The sequence below is a fragment of the Macrotis lagotis genome, chromosome 4 (genome assembly GCF_037893015.1).
Source record: "Macrotis lagotis isolate mMagLag1 chromosome 4, bilby.v1.9.chrom.fasta, whole genome shotgun sequence".
Classification (NCBI taxonomy): Eukaryota; Metazoa; Chordata; class Mammalia; order Peramelemorphia; family Peramelidae; genus Macrotis; species Macrotis lagotis.
Window position 1 is genome coordinate 34,021,722 of NC_133661.1, and position 16,359 is coordinate 34,038,080.

A 16,359-nucleotide genomic window follows, 5' to 3' on the forward strand; every position below is an offset into this window, starting at 1 on the left:
ATTCTTCAGGCTCTAACAACAGAAAAAAAAAAGAGAAATCAGGAGCAAACTTCCTCAATAAATTATTCTCAATGAAATCTTCCTGATCTCTAATGTGAATGATTTAAACAGAATGAATTTAAAGATTAAAAATTATATTCATGGAATTGAGAGGTGTTCTGTTAAAATACGTAATGTGTTCTTTTCTTGATTGTTTTAGACTTTTATTACCAGTGAAGGACACCAAGAATTGTCTTTGATAGGAAGAAAACAATATCTTTTTGTTCAGGGAATTCTTTTTAAGAGAAGTATAACTTTAAAATATGAAATCATGTTGTTACCAAGCATTAATTTTGAAAATTTTGATATATTTTTACCATCCTTGAGTCTTTACTTCACAGTTTTCTAAGTTGATATAGAATCATAGCGAAAATGATTGAAAACTGTTTCTGCAAGATAGTGGGTTTTGAACCAAATGATAGTAATGTTCATATACACTTGCTATTTTCCATTGGGAAATTAGGAAAATGAACCTTTTCCATTAATGTAAGAATAATGTGTATGGCTAGTATGGTGATTGTCTCCAATACCAGCAACATCTTGTGTACCTCAGTTTCAACTGTGGCCATTATCTTTGTGCCTATCTTGCTGCTCCTCCTTTAGGAACAAGAAGGGAGATTTCAGCTGAAGGGCCTGTTATTATTTCTTCCCCAAACTCTTTTTGCCACCCATACCTGTAGAACTTGGGCCCCAGGGAGAAGTAAAATAACAGGCATCATGACAGATGTGTTCGGTAGAGCACAAGAATCTTGTCCTCTGATTCCAGTCAGCTGATTTTAGAAAGATTCTCTGTCATTGACATTCAGCTTACATTTCTTCTGTCTTTGGAAACTCATTGACAACAGAGAGGTTGTGTTTTAAAGCAGAGACTTGTGGAACCCCAGAACTGAAGGGGCCCCAGTGGTCCTCCTGCCCAGACATTTCCTCTTTAGTCATGATGCAGTACGCCCTGGGGAGGAGGCTTGGCAGCAGCACATTAGACCACAGTCCCAGTGATGCTTTGTTCCATTTCCTAGGACTTAACAGAAAACTACTTTTATTGGTTGAATTTTTCATCTTTGATGTGAATACTTTAACTGAACTTCTGTTTTTCTGTCTACTCTTGGAGACTTGTAAGATCTTCCTATATTCTATTCTGTTGAGGTATGGTGGAAAGAACTTTGGAATGAGAGGAAATGAAAATAAAAAAATATATCTGCACTTGACTTTTTGTTTTACTAAAATCAAAGAGCTTCCTGAATCAAAGATGTGGCAATACCACTCATTCATTAATACCACTCATTCTCAGTTTTTGAGACTATCTCTAAATCAAAGGTTCTTCTGTCAAAGGCGCTTTAGCTGTTTAAAAGACAGCGTGTTGAGTGCTCTAGTATATGAGAATGGCTGTTAGAACCTTGAACTGATGCTCTTAGGCTCACAGGTCCCATCTCACAGGAGAGTGGGGAGAGTCAAGACTTAGGCCTCCGTCTGCCTGCCAGTCTCTTCTCAGTCCAAGTGGAAAAATCAAGAGGCCCACACAGATGGTATGCAGTGCCCAGGGTCCTCTTCCAAAAGGAAAGACAGAGAGTAAAGAGAAGAGTTTCATGTCACTAACGTTTCCTTCAGACTTTCTGGTTACAAAGAGATATGTATCATTTATGTCATTTGAGGCTCTTAGTAAACCTAGATTGAAATCTGCATGGGGAATACCTCAGCTCTCAGTAAAGAGCTCCAAATTCTCTCCTTCCCTCCCTCCTTCCTCCATCCTTCCCTATCCATTGAGAAGTTAGGAAATATGAGAGCCATAATACATATAGTCCTGCAAAGCATATTTCCATAGTAGTCAATTTGCATACTATTGTTAATTGATATTTTATATTCAAAATGTAACTGACTGTTTTGTTTATTAGCCAATCTGATTAGTTCTTCAGATTTATGGTTCAAAATTGAATGGAGCTTACATTCACTTCTATGAGATTTTTAATTAAGAGTAAATGACTCCCTCAAATTTCACTTCAGAGTTGTAATAAAAATGGTTAATTAACTGTTGAACCTATGGCAGTGCTTTCCTTAAAGGAGTCAGAATTTTATAAGGATCCTGCTTAATTTACTTGAACCCAGCAGGTGCCCACATGGACTTGCCTGTAGTCACTTTCTACAAAGTGGAAGAACTTTGCCTGCCTTCCTTGTATTTTAATGACCATTCTAGAAAGTTTTAAGAAAGAACAGCACTGATACCATATATTCTTTAAACTGTTCCTCTTAGTACACTCAATCCCTATTGCTAGAGAATAGGCAAAATCAGGAAAGGTATGTCAATACACTTCTTTGAAAGGATAATGCAAAAATTGATTGGTTCCTAAGAAGCTTGAATTAACACTTGGGCCTTCTTTGGATTTTCATTCTTCTCAAATAAGAAACGTTTTCTTCCCTAATCAGGAGGTGCTGATGATGCTGGATAACTATGTAAGAGATTTTAAAGCTCTAATTGACTGGATACAGCTTCAAGAAAAACTGGAAAAGGCAGATGCTCAAAGCAGGTAATTGTGTTCTGACGTAAGCTAGTTACCATCTCATTTTTAGTTATGAGGCTTAAGGTTGACAGCTGGATTTGACCCCATAGTCTTCTGAGTTGACACAGCATTCTGAGGGCTTCCCTTCTCATTAGCACACTTTGGCATTGCTCAGATTCTAGGAACCTTCTAATTGAGTAAGGTAGTGTCCATACTTTGGTGCTCAAGCAACAGTGCTTAGTTAGCATCATAACCTTTTCATTTCTTGGACAGATGGATCATATTGCTAATTGTGAAGATAAGAGTGGGATAGTGAGTGACTGGTAGAAAAACCCAGTTAGGAAGGAAGGGCCTGCCTAATGAGGGAGGAGGGTGAGTGACTCTGCTGACTGCTGACTCCTATGTGGGCTATGATAGAGTCAACCAAGATCTCTTTTGTCAAGCACATTTTACACCATAAAGCCTTCTATAAATGGCTCATTCTCTGCTGCCATGAGTGGTAGATCTCATGGCCAGATGTCTTTGCTGCTCCTCAGGACCATCCTAGTAAACTTCTATTGAGCAGAACTTTAGAGACAGTGACACTTTCATTTTTAATGTGTTAATTTTTTCTTGAATTGCAGACCCACTTCATTGGCATGGGAAGTAAAGAAAATGTCTCCAGGACGTCATGTCCTTCCCAGCCCATCAACAGATAGAATCAATGCAACATCAAATGCTCGAAGAAGCTTAAATTTTGGGTAAGATGCACAAAACCTTTAAGAATGGGAGGATCTATTCCTGGACCCCCCAGCCCTTAAATCCCTGAGTCCTCTCATTGAATCAGAATTCTTGTTTTTTTGTTGAATTTTTAAAAATGTGTTAGGAACAATAGTAGATAACTCAAGGTGTCACCCCCAACTTCAGTCTCACGACGTTCCCTGGGCACCTTTTCCTGGTCATTCATGTTCCATACAAGTTATCATTATCCACACTACCACCTACCTGTTTGTGTTTGCCGTTCACCTTTTAAGTCCCCTTGGACTCTGTAATTTCCCTTTTTCTGAGGTGCCTTTTATGTACCAGACTCAGTCCCATGCACTTTTCTCACTTGATGCTCACAATAGCCTAACCTAGGTAGGGGCTGTTATTCCCATTTTACCAATGAGGAAAATGAAGCAAAAAGAGGATTAATGACAGCTCAAAGTCTTTTGGAGGAGATGGCACCAGGGGAGCTTCTGCCCAAGTCTGATGGACCTTCACTTCTCTCCAGGAAAGTCACAGCCATTTTGATCGGAACCACAGACCCTGCTGAGAGTGGGGTACTGAGCACCCTCTTTTCTGGGGCTTCAGAGGATACACAGCAATGGAGCATCAACAGGAGAATCTTGATAAAAGACCCAGAGATTTGTGAAAATCAGCAGGTGGATCCTGTAGTGTGTCATGTGTCCATTTACATAATACTGGACACCTCATCATCCATTTTTAGCATCTGTCTGACCACATAGGATCATCTTAGCAGTTGGACATTGCATCCAATTTGTTCTTTCTGTGGATGTTGACACCAAGGTCTCTTTTTTCATTGTGAATTGCCCTGAGTAGTAGTAGTAGTATCTTTGTAGTACAAGGGAGGAGCATTTAAAGAATCATTTTTTTCTTTTTTAAATTAGTAGAGAGTTTCTGTTTTTCACTCACTGAAGAACAGCATCCATGATACTTACTGATATCTTGACTGAACATCTCCCTGGTGACTTGTCACTTGAGGTCATTGGACAAATCATCTCTATGATTTCACCTCTTTTTGTTGTTTTTGTTTGTTTGTTTGTTTTTTTAGGGTTTTTTTTTTTTTGCAAGGCAATGGGGTTAAATGGCTTGCTCAAGGCCACACTGCTAGGTAATTATTAAGTGTCTGAGGTCAGATTTGAACTCAGGTCCTCCTGACTCCAGGGCCGGTGCTTTATCCACTACACCACCTAGCTGCCTCTGTGATTTCACTTCTTAAAGAATTTTGCATTATTTTTTGCATAGTCAGTCCTGCCAACAAGCACTCATTACAGTGTGCTAAGCAGTGGGGACACAAAGGAGCTCACAGTCTAATGGGGGAGACAACAAGTAAACAGCTAAGGAAAATTCTGTAGACAAGACAGTCTTGACTGAACCAGCCCAAAAGGTGGTCGTGTGAAGCAGGTTCAGGAAAGGCTTCTTGTAGAGGTTTAGGGGGAATCAGGAGGGTTTAGAAGGGAGCCAGGGAAGCTGAGAGGCAGAGGAGTCTGGGCAAGCAGTCAGAGTGTAAGAAACTGGGAGGTGGAGAATTTTATACAAGGAACAATGAGGAGACTGGTGTCACTGAGTCACAAAGTACCTGGGCTTATAGGAGAAGCAGGATAGGTTACAAAGGGTTTTGAATGCCTAAAAAAGGATTTTCTATTTGATTCTAGAAAGCATAAAATCCCTGGGATTTATTGAATGTGGGGCAGAGGGAGATGATATGGACCTTTAGGATATTGCTTTTTAGGAAGACCATTTTATCAGTTGAATGGACTTGAGATCAGGAGGAGACCAACCACAAAACTGCTCTAGTAATTGAGGACCTATACCAGGGTGGTGACTAAGAAGGGAGCAAAGATGAGAGATATTAAGAACATAAAATCAGTAGTATATAGCAGTAGATTGGTTAGGGAGGGTGAGAGAGTAAGGAGTTGGGAATGATAACTGGGTTGTGAATCTGTGTGACCATCAGTAAGATGTAGTGCCTTCAAGTAAAAGAATATATAGAGGAAAGGAGTTCCACTTTGAATATGTTTGAGTTTAAGATGTCTATTTATAGATATCAGATAGGCAGTGATGGATGCGAGTCTGTAGCTTCAGGAGAGTATAGGCTAGATAAGTAGCTCTGAGAATGATCCATGCAGAGATGGTCATTGAATCCATGGGAGCTGAGAAGATAACCAAGGGAGAGGCCCTAGAGAGCTTCTTAGTAGGCCTAACCCTGGGTGAAGGTCCGGCACAGAAGATTGAGAGCCAGTAGTTGGATGGGTAGGAGGAGAAGAGAAGTTCAGAAGAAGGTGATCTCCAGGGTCCAAGAATGCCTGCAAGTCAGGAGGGATGAGTATTGAAATAAAGAGAGCTTGGTAATTTTGGAGAGAGCAGCTTAGGTGGAATGATGAGGTCAGCAGACAGATTAGGGAAAGTTGAGGAAGAAGAGAGTCAGAGGACCAGGGAAGGGAGGCATCAATGACCCTCTAAGGGAGGTTAGCCACAGGAGACCTAAGAGGCGATAGCTAATGGCAATAGAAGATGTGAGGGGTTTGGGGGGGGGGCATAAGGGAGACATGGGCAGTTCCATTAGGGGCAGTTGGAGAGATTGAGTTAAGTCAGAAAATTACCTGATGCCCAGGCAGCATGGTGGTGAAGACAAGACAGATGCACTCATGTGTGTGAACTAGAGGAGAGTATGTGAGGTGAGAGGCAGAGGAAGGAGTGCTGGCAATGCCCCCCCCCCCCCAGACCAGGGAGACGCCATGTGGAGATGAGCAAGGGCTTAGCTCTGCTGAGGCAGAGTCTCCTTAGGATGGGGGTGTAGCCAAGACCCACATTAAGAACAAGATCTGCCCAGAGAGTTGTCATTTCCCTGCCATCATCTAGACAGACAGGCCAGGCTGGCAAGTTCAAATCCGGCCTCAGATGCCTTCTCTCCACAGGCTGGCGAAGGTGCCAGGCCTCTGTTTGCCTCAACTTCTTCAATTCTAAAATGGGGGTAGTAACAAAACCACTGTGCCAGGCTGTGTTGTGAAGATGAGAGATTATTTAGCATACACTTAGCCAGACTTGGTCAACAGATGGAGCTATATAACTCCCCTAGTTATTAAGCACCTAGGGTGTGCTAAGCCCAAGCTCTTACTCCACACTCTACAGACTTTCCACAGTAGCACCTGCCTTCCAGCCCTTTTTGCACATTTTTAATTCTTACATATACTATTTTAATAAAGATATTACAGAGATGAGAAAGCAAGTGCATGGGTCAGTAATTGCTCTTTGTTTTTTTACATCAAAATCATTTCTGTTTATACTTCCAATTTCTTTGCAGCAAAGAAAAACATAAAAGAATCTCAGTGATTGTGTCTGACAAGGTAGTTAACATTGGCCCCTGTTGTTTTCTCATCCACTATCTACTCTGCTCTGAGGCCAAATTTGGGCATAATTACTCAACACAAGGTGCTGAGAGATTTGAGACTTGGCATCTATTTTTTTCTTCTCCATTTCCTTTGAATCTTCTTCCAGTTGACAAATCTTTAAAATGGCTTTCTTGTGTGCTTCAGCAGTCTTCCCATTTTTATCTTCTTTTGTCCTGGGGCCAGTCCTTAGAGCATGTCTGATCCTGAAGTGGTTCCATTATCCTGAGTGATGAGCATCTGTACACAATCTCTCCAGCGTTCCCTCCTTTGAGCCTGGCCTTGATGGCTCATTTTCTTCTCAACTACTTTTCAGCATTGTAGAAAGTTTGGTGGTGCTTGGTCTACTGTCCTCTGCAACTGCCTTCTGGTTTGCAGTGAACTTGGGTTTGCAATCATTGTGGCCTCTGTTCTTGTTTCTATGACTCATTGCTTGTTTAAGAGGACAATGTGTTTGTTTAGGTGATTTTTGGTCTTTTCATTATTGTGGCAACTGTTTTATATTAAGCTTACATGACAAAGAGAGATGATAATAGAATCAATCAATGCCTTTACCTTTCTCTATTCTCTTTTGTCTACTTATTGTTTGGAACTCAGATAGGAGTTTGAGACATTTTTATCCTTATTTTAATTTGGGTGTCTACTTTGACCTTTGCCATAGTCATGTGATGAGATTCACACACAGATTATTGTCTAAAAATATTGTTTAACTGAAACTCCTTGTGTAGTTTTTAAACTGTGTCATTGGCTACTTACTGTATTCAGCACCTTTGACTCTCTTTTTTGAAGAAAGTGTCTAGGACATTCAGGTGTGAGCAGCACTCCGAATTGTCTGCAACCTCTTGCTTCTGATTCTGGAACCAAGGCTGATTTTAGTGGCCTTCTCCTTGCCCACCTCTTCAGTAAAATCACCAAGAATCAAAATGTATGACTATTTGGAAGAACTTGTCAGATTCTTTTTTCTTATGTGCAATACTTGATTTAATAATTTTTTTAGCTTTCATTAGTTTTTTCTTTTTAAATTAATTTAATTTTCCCCAATTAATTGCAAAAATGAATTTCATCATTCACTTTTAAAACCCTGAATTTTGAATTCTCTCCCTTTCTCCCACTCCAGTTCCCCTCATTGTTAGAAATGTGTAGTCATGAAAAACATTATCACAATAGTCATGTTGTAAGAGTAAGCATAACCCCACCCCAGGAAAAGAGAAACTTCAATTTAAAAAACCCTCAATTAAAAAGAAAAAGCATGCATCATTCTCCATTAGCTCTGTCTTTGGGATGGGTTGCATTCTTTTTCATAAGTCTTGGATCATAGCATTGCTGAGAAAAGGTAGGTCATTTATAGCTGATCATCTTACAACATTGCTGTTATTTTTTATATTTTATTTATTAGTTTTTCCAATTATATGAAATGGTAGTTTTTATCACTCTTTTTTTTTTGTTGCAAATTTTGAGTTTTACATTTTTTCCCCTCCCTCCCTTCCCTTCCTCCTCTTTCTGACAGAAAGCAATCTGATATAGGTTCTACATTTATAGCCATGCTAAACAATAGGTCTATATTGATCATGTTGTGTGAGAAGAATCAAATCCAAATGGAAGAAAACATTTAGAGAGAAAAAAGATGACATAATACATAATACAACTTTTAAAAATTGAAGATAATAAATTTTGGTATTCATTTAAACTCCACAGTTCCTTCTCCAAATATGGATGGTATTTTCCATCATAAGTCTTTTAGAATTGTCTTTGATTATTGTACTGCTGAAATGAACAAGTCCATCATAGTTGATCATCATCTCCTATATTTTTGTTAGGGTGTAAAATTATTTTGGTTCTGCTCATCTCACTCAGCATCAGTTCATGCAAGTCTTTCCAGGTTTTTTTGAAATCCCATCCCTAATGATTTCTTATAGAATAATAGTGTTCAACATAAACTACAGTTTGTTCAACCATTCCCCAGTTGATGGGCATCCACTCAATTTTTCAATTCTTTGCCACTGCATGAAGAGCTGCTATGAATATTTTTGTGCACGTAGGATTTTTACTCTTTTTTTTCATGAACTCTTCAGGACCCAGTAGTGATATGGCTAGATCAAAGGGTCTGCACAATTTTATTGCTCTTTATTGCTCCAGAAGGGTTATATCAGTTCACAACTCTACCAACAATGCATCAGCATTCCAGTTTTCCGACCTCCCCACCAACATTGATCATTTTCTTTTATAGTCATATTGGCGAATCTGATTGGTGTGAGGTGGTATTTCAAAGATGCTTTAATTTGCATTTCTCTACCAATAATGATTTAGAGCAGTTTTTCATATGACTATAGATAGCTTTGATTTCCTTGTCTGAGAATTGCCTTTCCATATCAATTAGGGAACGATTTTATATTTTTATAAATTTGACTCAGTTCTCTCTATATTTTAGAAATGAATCCTTTGTCAAAAACATTAGTTGTAAAAATTGTTTCCCAACTTTTAATCTTTGTTGCAGTGGTTTTGTTTCTGAAAAAAAATTTTTAATTTACTGTAATCAAAATTATCCATTGCTGTTATTTTGTATATAGTACATTTCCTATTGCATCTGCTCATGTAAGTTTTTACTAAGAGCATTCATCATTTCTTATAGCAGAATAGCCTTTCATCATAGTCACTTAACCACAATTTATTCATACATTCCCCAATCTCCAATTCCTTGCCACCAGGAAAGAGCTGCTATAAATATCCTTTTCTTTCCCATTTTCCATCTCTTTTAGTGTTTAGATCTAGTAGTGACACTGCTGGTCAGTGGGGGAGGGCATGGTTTTATAACCCTTTGGGCATAGTTCTAAATTGCTCTACAGAATTGTTGTATCTCTTCACAACTCCTTCAACAGTGCATTAATCTCATTTTCCCTCATCCCCTCCAAAGTTTGTCATCTCTTTCTGTCCTATTAGCGAATCCAGTAAGTATAAGGTAGTACATCAGACTTGTTCCAACTCACATTTCTCCTATCAGTAGTGAGTTAGGACATTTTAAAAAATTATTTAAATAGATGGCATTGATAAACCTCATCTGAAAACTGTTCCTACCTTTTGAACATTTATTAATTAGAGATTGACTCTTTTTTATAAATTTGACTGAAGTTTCTACATTTGAGAAACAAGGTCTTTATAGAGAAATATTTCAATATCCCCCCCCACAGTTACTGTTGCTAACTGTATTTTACTTCATCTATTGCCTCCATTCTATTCCCCCCCACCCCCATTTATTCTCTCTCTCCATTTACTCTATCCCTTCCCAAGTGTTTTTACATCTGACTACTCTATCCCACAGTCTTCCCTCCCTTCTTTCACTCCCCCTCTACTTCTCTCGTCCCTTTCCCTTCCTATTTTCCTCTAGGATACAATAGATTTTTATACCCAGTGGAGTATGTGTATATATTATTCCCTCTCTGAGCCAATTCCAGTAAAAGTAAGGCTCACTCATTCATTCCCCCTGAACTCCCCACTCTTCCCATTCCACTGCAAAAGCTTTTTCTTTCCTCATTTATGTGAAATAACTTACCCCATTCTACTTCTCCTTTCCCTTTCTCCCAGGACATTCCTTTCTTTCCCATTAACTCCATCTTTTTAATATCTTATACTTTCAAATTCTACTCTCACCTATGTCATATATATATATATATATATATATATATATATACACATGTGTGTGTGTGTGTGTGTATATATATATATATATATTCCTTCTAACTGTCCTAATAAATGAGAAAATTCATATGAATTAGCATCATCTTCCTATGCAGTTCAACATCATTAAGGCCTTTATGATTTACTTTTCCTGTTTGCCTTTTTTGTGTTTTATTTGAGTCTTGTATTTGAAGATCAAATTTTCTGTTTAGCTCTGGTCATTTGAAAGTCTTCTAATTTAATTGAATGTCCATCTTTTTCCCTGAAAGAGTATGTTCTGTTTTGCTGGGTAGTTGATTTTTGATTGTAATCCAAGCTCTTTTATCTTCTGGAATATCATATTCTAAGTGCCATAAGCCCTTAATGTAGAAGCTGGTAAATCTTGTGTTATCCTGATTGTGGCTCCACAATATTTGAATTGTTTCTTTCTGGCTTCTTGTAGTATTTTCTCTTTGACTTGGGAACTCTATAATACTCCTATCAGTTTTCATTTTGACATCTCTTTCAGGAGGTGTGATTGGTGCATGCTTTCAATTTCTATTTTCTCTTTCCTTCTAGAATATTAGGGCAGTTTTCCTTGATAAGTTCTTTTTTTTTAATTTAAATTTATTTTTTATTGAAGATATTATTTGAGTTTTTTCCCCCCAATCTTGCTTCCCTCCCCCCCACAGAATGCACTCTGTCAGTCTTTACTTTGTTTCCATGTTGTACCTTGATCCAAATTGGGTGTGATGAAAGAGAAATCATATCCTTAAAGAGAAGTCTAAGAGGTAACAAGATCAGACAATAAGCTAGCTATCTGTTTTTTTTTTCTAAATTAAAGGGAATAGTTCAAACTCCACAGCTCCTTATCTGGATACAGATGGCACTCTCCTTTGCAGACAGCCCGAAATTGTTCCCAATTGTTGCACTGATGGGAATGAGCAAGTCCTTCAAGCTTGGACATCACTCCCATGTTACTGTTAGGGTGTACAGTGTTTTTCTGGTTCTGCTCATCTCACTCAGCATCAGTTCATGCAAATCCCTCCAGGCTTCCCTGAAATCCCGTCCCTCCTGGTTTCTAATAGGACAATAGTGTTCCATGCCATTCCCCAATTGAAGGATGTTTACTGAATTTCCAGTTCTTTGCCACCACAAACAGGGCTGCTATAAATATTTTTGTACAAGTAATGTTTTTACCCTTTTTCCTCATCTCTTCAGGGTATAGACCCAGTAGTGGTATTGCTGGGTCAAAGGGTATGCACATTTTTGTTGCCCTTTGGGCATAGTTCCAAATAGCTCTCCAGAAGGGTTGGATGAGTTCACAGCTCCACCAACAATGTAATAGTGTCCCAGATTTCCCACATCCCTTCCAACAATGATCATTATCCTTCCTGGTCATACTGGCCAATCTGAGAGGTGTGAGGTGGTCTTGATAAGTTCATTTTTTGTATCTCCTTCACCAGGCTGCTAATTCAGTTTTCATGATTTCCCACATCCCTCTCATTTCTCTTCCCAATTTTTCCTCTACCTCCCTTATTTGATTTTTTTAATTTATTTTTTTATTCTCATTTTATACAAATTTTTTTTACATTAATAAAATATTCTTGTTTACAAGTAAACAAAATACCCCTCCTCCTCCCCCATGAATATAGATAGACTTGTTTGGGTGAAAAAAGTAAAGGGGAGAGGAAAAAAATTAAAATAAAAAAATAACAATAGTAATAATTGCAGGTATGGCCAGGTGGCTCAATGGACAAAGCAACAGCCCTGGAGCCAGGAGCACCCGAGTCCACATCCAGCCTCGCAAACCCAACAATCACCCAGCCATGTGACATGCAAGCCACCTGATCCCCACTGCCCTGCAAAAACCAAAAAAAAAAAAAAAAAAAAACCCCAAATAAAATAAAATAGTAATAATAGTAGGGGTGGCTGGGTGGCAGACAGAGCATTGGCCCTTGAGCCAGGAGCACCTGGGTCCAAATCCGGCCCCAGACACCCAAAGATCACCCCGCTATGTGGCCCCAGGCAGGCCATCCAGCCCTACTTGCCCTGCACCCTCCCCCAAATAATCATAACAAAAAATGTGCTTGAGTCTTTGTTCCAACACCAACAACTCTGTCATGGGTGGATCTCATTCTTTATGATAAGTCCATCACAAAAGTTATTTCCATATTTTTCCACTGTTGCCATTGCTGATCGCAACTCCCTCCTTTCTTATTTCTCCACTACCATGTACTCTATTTTCTCTCTCCTTTCACTATGACTCTACTGTAGGGTAGCTGAGTGGCGCAGCAGACAGATCCCTGGTCCCCGGGGCCAAGAAGCCCTGAGCCCCCATACCACCCCTTAGGCCCAGAATCCACCTGGCCCTATGGTCCTGGGCGGGCCTTCCAATCCCAGCCCCTTGCAAGAAGTAAGAAAGAAAATGTGTTATATCTGACCACTCTCCCCACCATGGTCCATCCTCTCCTCCTTTATTCACATCCCCACCCCTTCCCTCTGCTCCCCCCTCCTTCTTACTCCAGATGTCTATACCCCATTGAGTATATTTGCTGTTTCCTAGCCATCTCTGTTGAGAGCAAAGTTTCCCTCATTCCCCTTTGCCTCCCCCCTTCCATATCATTGCAATAGCTCATTGTAATAAAAAAAAAATCTTACTATGTGAAATATCTTGGCCTATTCCCCCTCTCCTTTTTCTTTCTCCCATTCCATTTCCCTTTTTTTCTATTGACTCCATTTTTACACCATATTTTATCTTCGAATTCAGCTTTCTCCTGTGCTTCAACTATAAAAGCTCTCTCTACCTGCTCTATTAACTGAGAAGGTTCATATGAGTATTATCAGTGTCATTTTTCTATGTAGGAATACATGCAGTTCATCCTCATTAAGTCCCTCATATTTCCCCCCTCTCCTCCAATCTCCATGCTTCACCTGGGTCCTGTATCTGAAGATCAAACCTTCTGTTCAGCTCTGGCCATTCCAAAAGGAACCTTTGAAATTCCCCTGGTTCATTGAAAGTCCATATTTTTCCCTGGAAGAGGACATTCAGCCTGGCTGGGTAGTTCATTCTTGGCTGCATTCTAAGCTCTCTTGCCTTACGGTATATTGTATTCCAAGCCCTACGAGTTTCCAGTGTAGCTGCTGCTAAGTCCTGTGTGATCCTGACTGCAGCTCCATGATATTTGAATTGTGTCCTTCTGGCTGCTTGTAATATTTTCTCTTTGACTTGGGAGTTCTGGAACTTGGCTATAATATTCCTAGGGGTTGGTTTTTTGGGATCTCTTTCTTGGGGGGATCGGTGGATTCTCTCCATTTCTATTTTGCCCTCTGCTTCTAGAATATCAGGGCAATTTTCCTGTAGTAATTCTTTGAAAATGATGTCAAGGCTCTTTTCCTGATCATGACTTTCAGGTATTCCAATAATTTTCAAATTATCTTTCCTAAGTCTGTTTTCCATATCAGTTGTTTTTTCAATGAGATATTTCACATTTTCTTCTAATTTTTCATTTTTTTGGTTTTGAAGTATTGATTCCTGATTTCTGTTAAATTCATCAATCTCCCTGAATTCTATTCTTTGTCTGAAGGATTTGTTCTCCTCAGAGAGTTTTCTTATCTCGTTTTCCATCTGGCCAATTTTGCTTTTTAAAGCATTCTTCTCCTCAATAACTTTTTGAACTGTTCTATCCATTTGACCTAAGTTGGTTTTTAGCATGCTATTTTCTTCAGCATTTTTTGGATTTCCTTGACTAAGCTGCTGACTTCATTTTCATGTTTTTCCTGCATCTCTCTCCTTTCTTTTCCCAGTTTTTCTTCCAACTCCCTCATTTGATTTTCAAAGTCTTTTTTGAGCTCTATCATAGCCTGAGCCCAATTTCTGTTTTTCTTGGAGTCTTTAGATGCAGGAGCTTGTGCTTCCTCATCTTCAGACTGAGTATTTTGGTCCTTCTTGGGCTCATTTGAAAAATATTTCTCAATAGTCTTCTTTTTGTTTCTCTGCTTGCTCATTTTCCCAGCCTGGGCCTCGTTTGGGGTGTTTCTTGAGCTTTTGGGACACTCCCACAAGGGTCTCAGTGTGTGAGGTTCTGTCCTCCCTCCTGGTCTGTGAATGACCATAAGCGCCCCCCTCTGCCAAGGGGCTGATGTGGGGGGGGCTGCTGTTCTATGGGGGTGCCTAGACTGTGGTCAGGATCTGAATGTAGTCAGAGCCCCAGAGTCCTTTTTCAGGGGCAGAGGACAGAGCTAGGCAGTCTCTCTTCACTCCCCTCCCTCAGCTCAATGGGCTCATGCCCTGGGGGCTCCTGCTTATCCTTAAGGGCTCTGCCTGCTTCTGTTTCCTGATCAGGGCTGGGGAAAGATGATGCTGCTTGCTGTGTGCCCTGAGGGCTGGGCTCCATGTGCTCGCTCTGGCAGAGGTCCCCCCCCTGTTCCCCCACTTTGTGCCTGGTGCTCCTTGGGGTGCAGCTCAGGAGACTCCCCCGCTGCTGTGAGCTGAGACTCCCAGCGCCCTGGGGCTTCCTCCGGGAAGCTGAGGTTCTTTGGCTCTGGTGGGCCACCCCTCTGGTGGGCTGCCTCTCAGACCCTGGGGAGCAGAGCCTTTCTGCTCTTTTCCAGGTTACCTTGAGTAGGAGAACTGCCTCACTGGGTCCCTTTGTGGGTTCTGTCTTTCTAAAGTTTAGTTAGAGTCCTTAGCTGATGAATTTTATCAGAGAGCTCCTAAGACTAGATCCCTTCCTGTCGCCATCTTGGCTCCGCCCCCCCCCCCATTTGATTTTCAAAATCCTTTTTTGAGCTCTTCCATGGCCTAAGACCAATTAATATTTTTTTTGGACAGTCTGGAGGCAGAAGCTTTGACTTTGTTATCTTCTTCTGAGTGTTTTATTTAATCTTCCTCATGACTATAGTAACTGTCTATTGTTAGATTTTTTTTCTTCTGTTGTTTGCTTATTTCTCCAGTCTGTGACTGGATTTTAATTCTTTGTTAAGGTGAGACTGTTTCCAGGCTGGAGGGCATACTGTCTCAAGCTTTTGAAGGTTTCTGCAGGTGTTTTCAGAGAGACCTTCAGGTTTTCAATTCTTCCAAGGTCTTGTGAGGGGTTTGTACCACTCTCTTGGCCTGTACTTTGGTCGGTTGATTGGGTGGTTAGTTCTTGTCCTTCAATATTGAAAAAGACCAAAATGATATCATTATATTTGAGAAAAATTACAGTGTGCCTGACTATAGACACTCAGACCAATATGGGCTTGGAATGCTCTACCACAGGTTGGACACCAATAGTCCATGTGAACACCAGGGGTGGGTGCTCTAAACTTAAAGATGTCATGTTTCCTTGGAACTGCTTCAATTCTGCCTTTCCCATAGAGTGCATTACCCTCACTGATGAGGGCACACCATGCTGGGTGGTCCTGTGCCAGTGTCTCCCATGCTATGCAATCAATTCTAAAGTTCTTCAATGAGACCTTCAGGGTGTTGCAGTATTGCTTCCTTGTGAGTGCTTACCCCTGTGTGAGTTCTCCAAAGTTTTTTGGGCAAGCATACATCTGGCATTTTTATAACGTGTTCAATCCATCGTGGTTGCACTCTCCATAAGGTTGGAATGCTTTGCAGTTTAGCTTGAGAAAGGACCTCAGGGTCTGTTAACTTCTCCTGCCAGTTGATTTTCAGAATCTTCCTAGGACAATTTAAATGGAAGCAATTAAGTTTCCTGACATGTTGCTTGTAGACTGTCCAGGTTTCGCAGGCATCAAGCCATGAGATCAGCACAACAGCTCTGTAGACCTTCACTTTCTTTTGGAAGTTCCCCAAAACTGAGCCAGCTCTGGCAACATGAGTGTCAACCTTCTTATCAATGTGTACCTTTGCCAAGGTAAGTGAACTTGTCCACAGTACTCAAAACTTTTCTATTTGCTGTAATCAATGGTTCCACTTAAAGATGATGTGGTGCTGGCTGATGGAACACCTATGTTTTCTTAGTGTTAATTATTAGACCAAAGTTAGCAGAAGCAGCAGAGAATTGATCCATACT

The 16,359-nt window shown here is 40.2% G+C and overlaps 1 protein-coding gene across 5 annotated transcripts in view; it reads left to right on the plus strand.

Annotated features, from left to right (window-relative positions):
* SCAPER (S-phase cyclin A associated protein in the ER) overlaps positions 1 to 16,359 on the plus strand; it is a 381,601-nt gene that overhangs the window by 51,784 nt on the left and 313,458 nt on the right. For all 5 annotated transcript variants that reach the window (XR_012477706.1, XR_012477705.1, XM_074232482.1 and 2 more), the window contains exons 6-7: positions 2,458 to 2,558; positions 3,155 to 3,271. Coding sequence is in view for 3 of the 5 variants with exons in the window: in XM_074232482.1 (XP_074088583.1) it covers positions 2,458 to 2,558; positions 3,155 to 3,271 (218 nt within the window). In the remaining 2 variants the exon portion in view is untranslated. The remainder of the gene's footprint in view (positions 1 to 2,457; positions 2,559 to 3,154; positions 3,272 to 16,359) is intronic.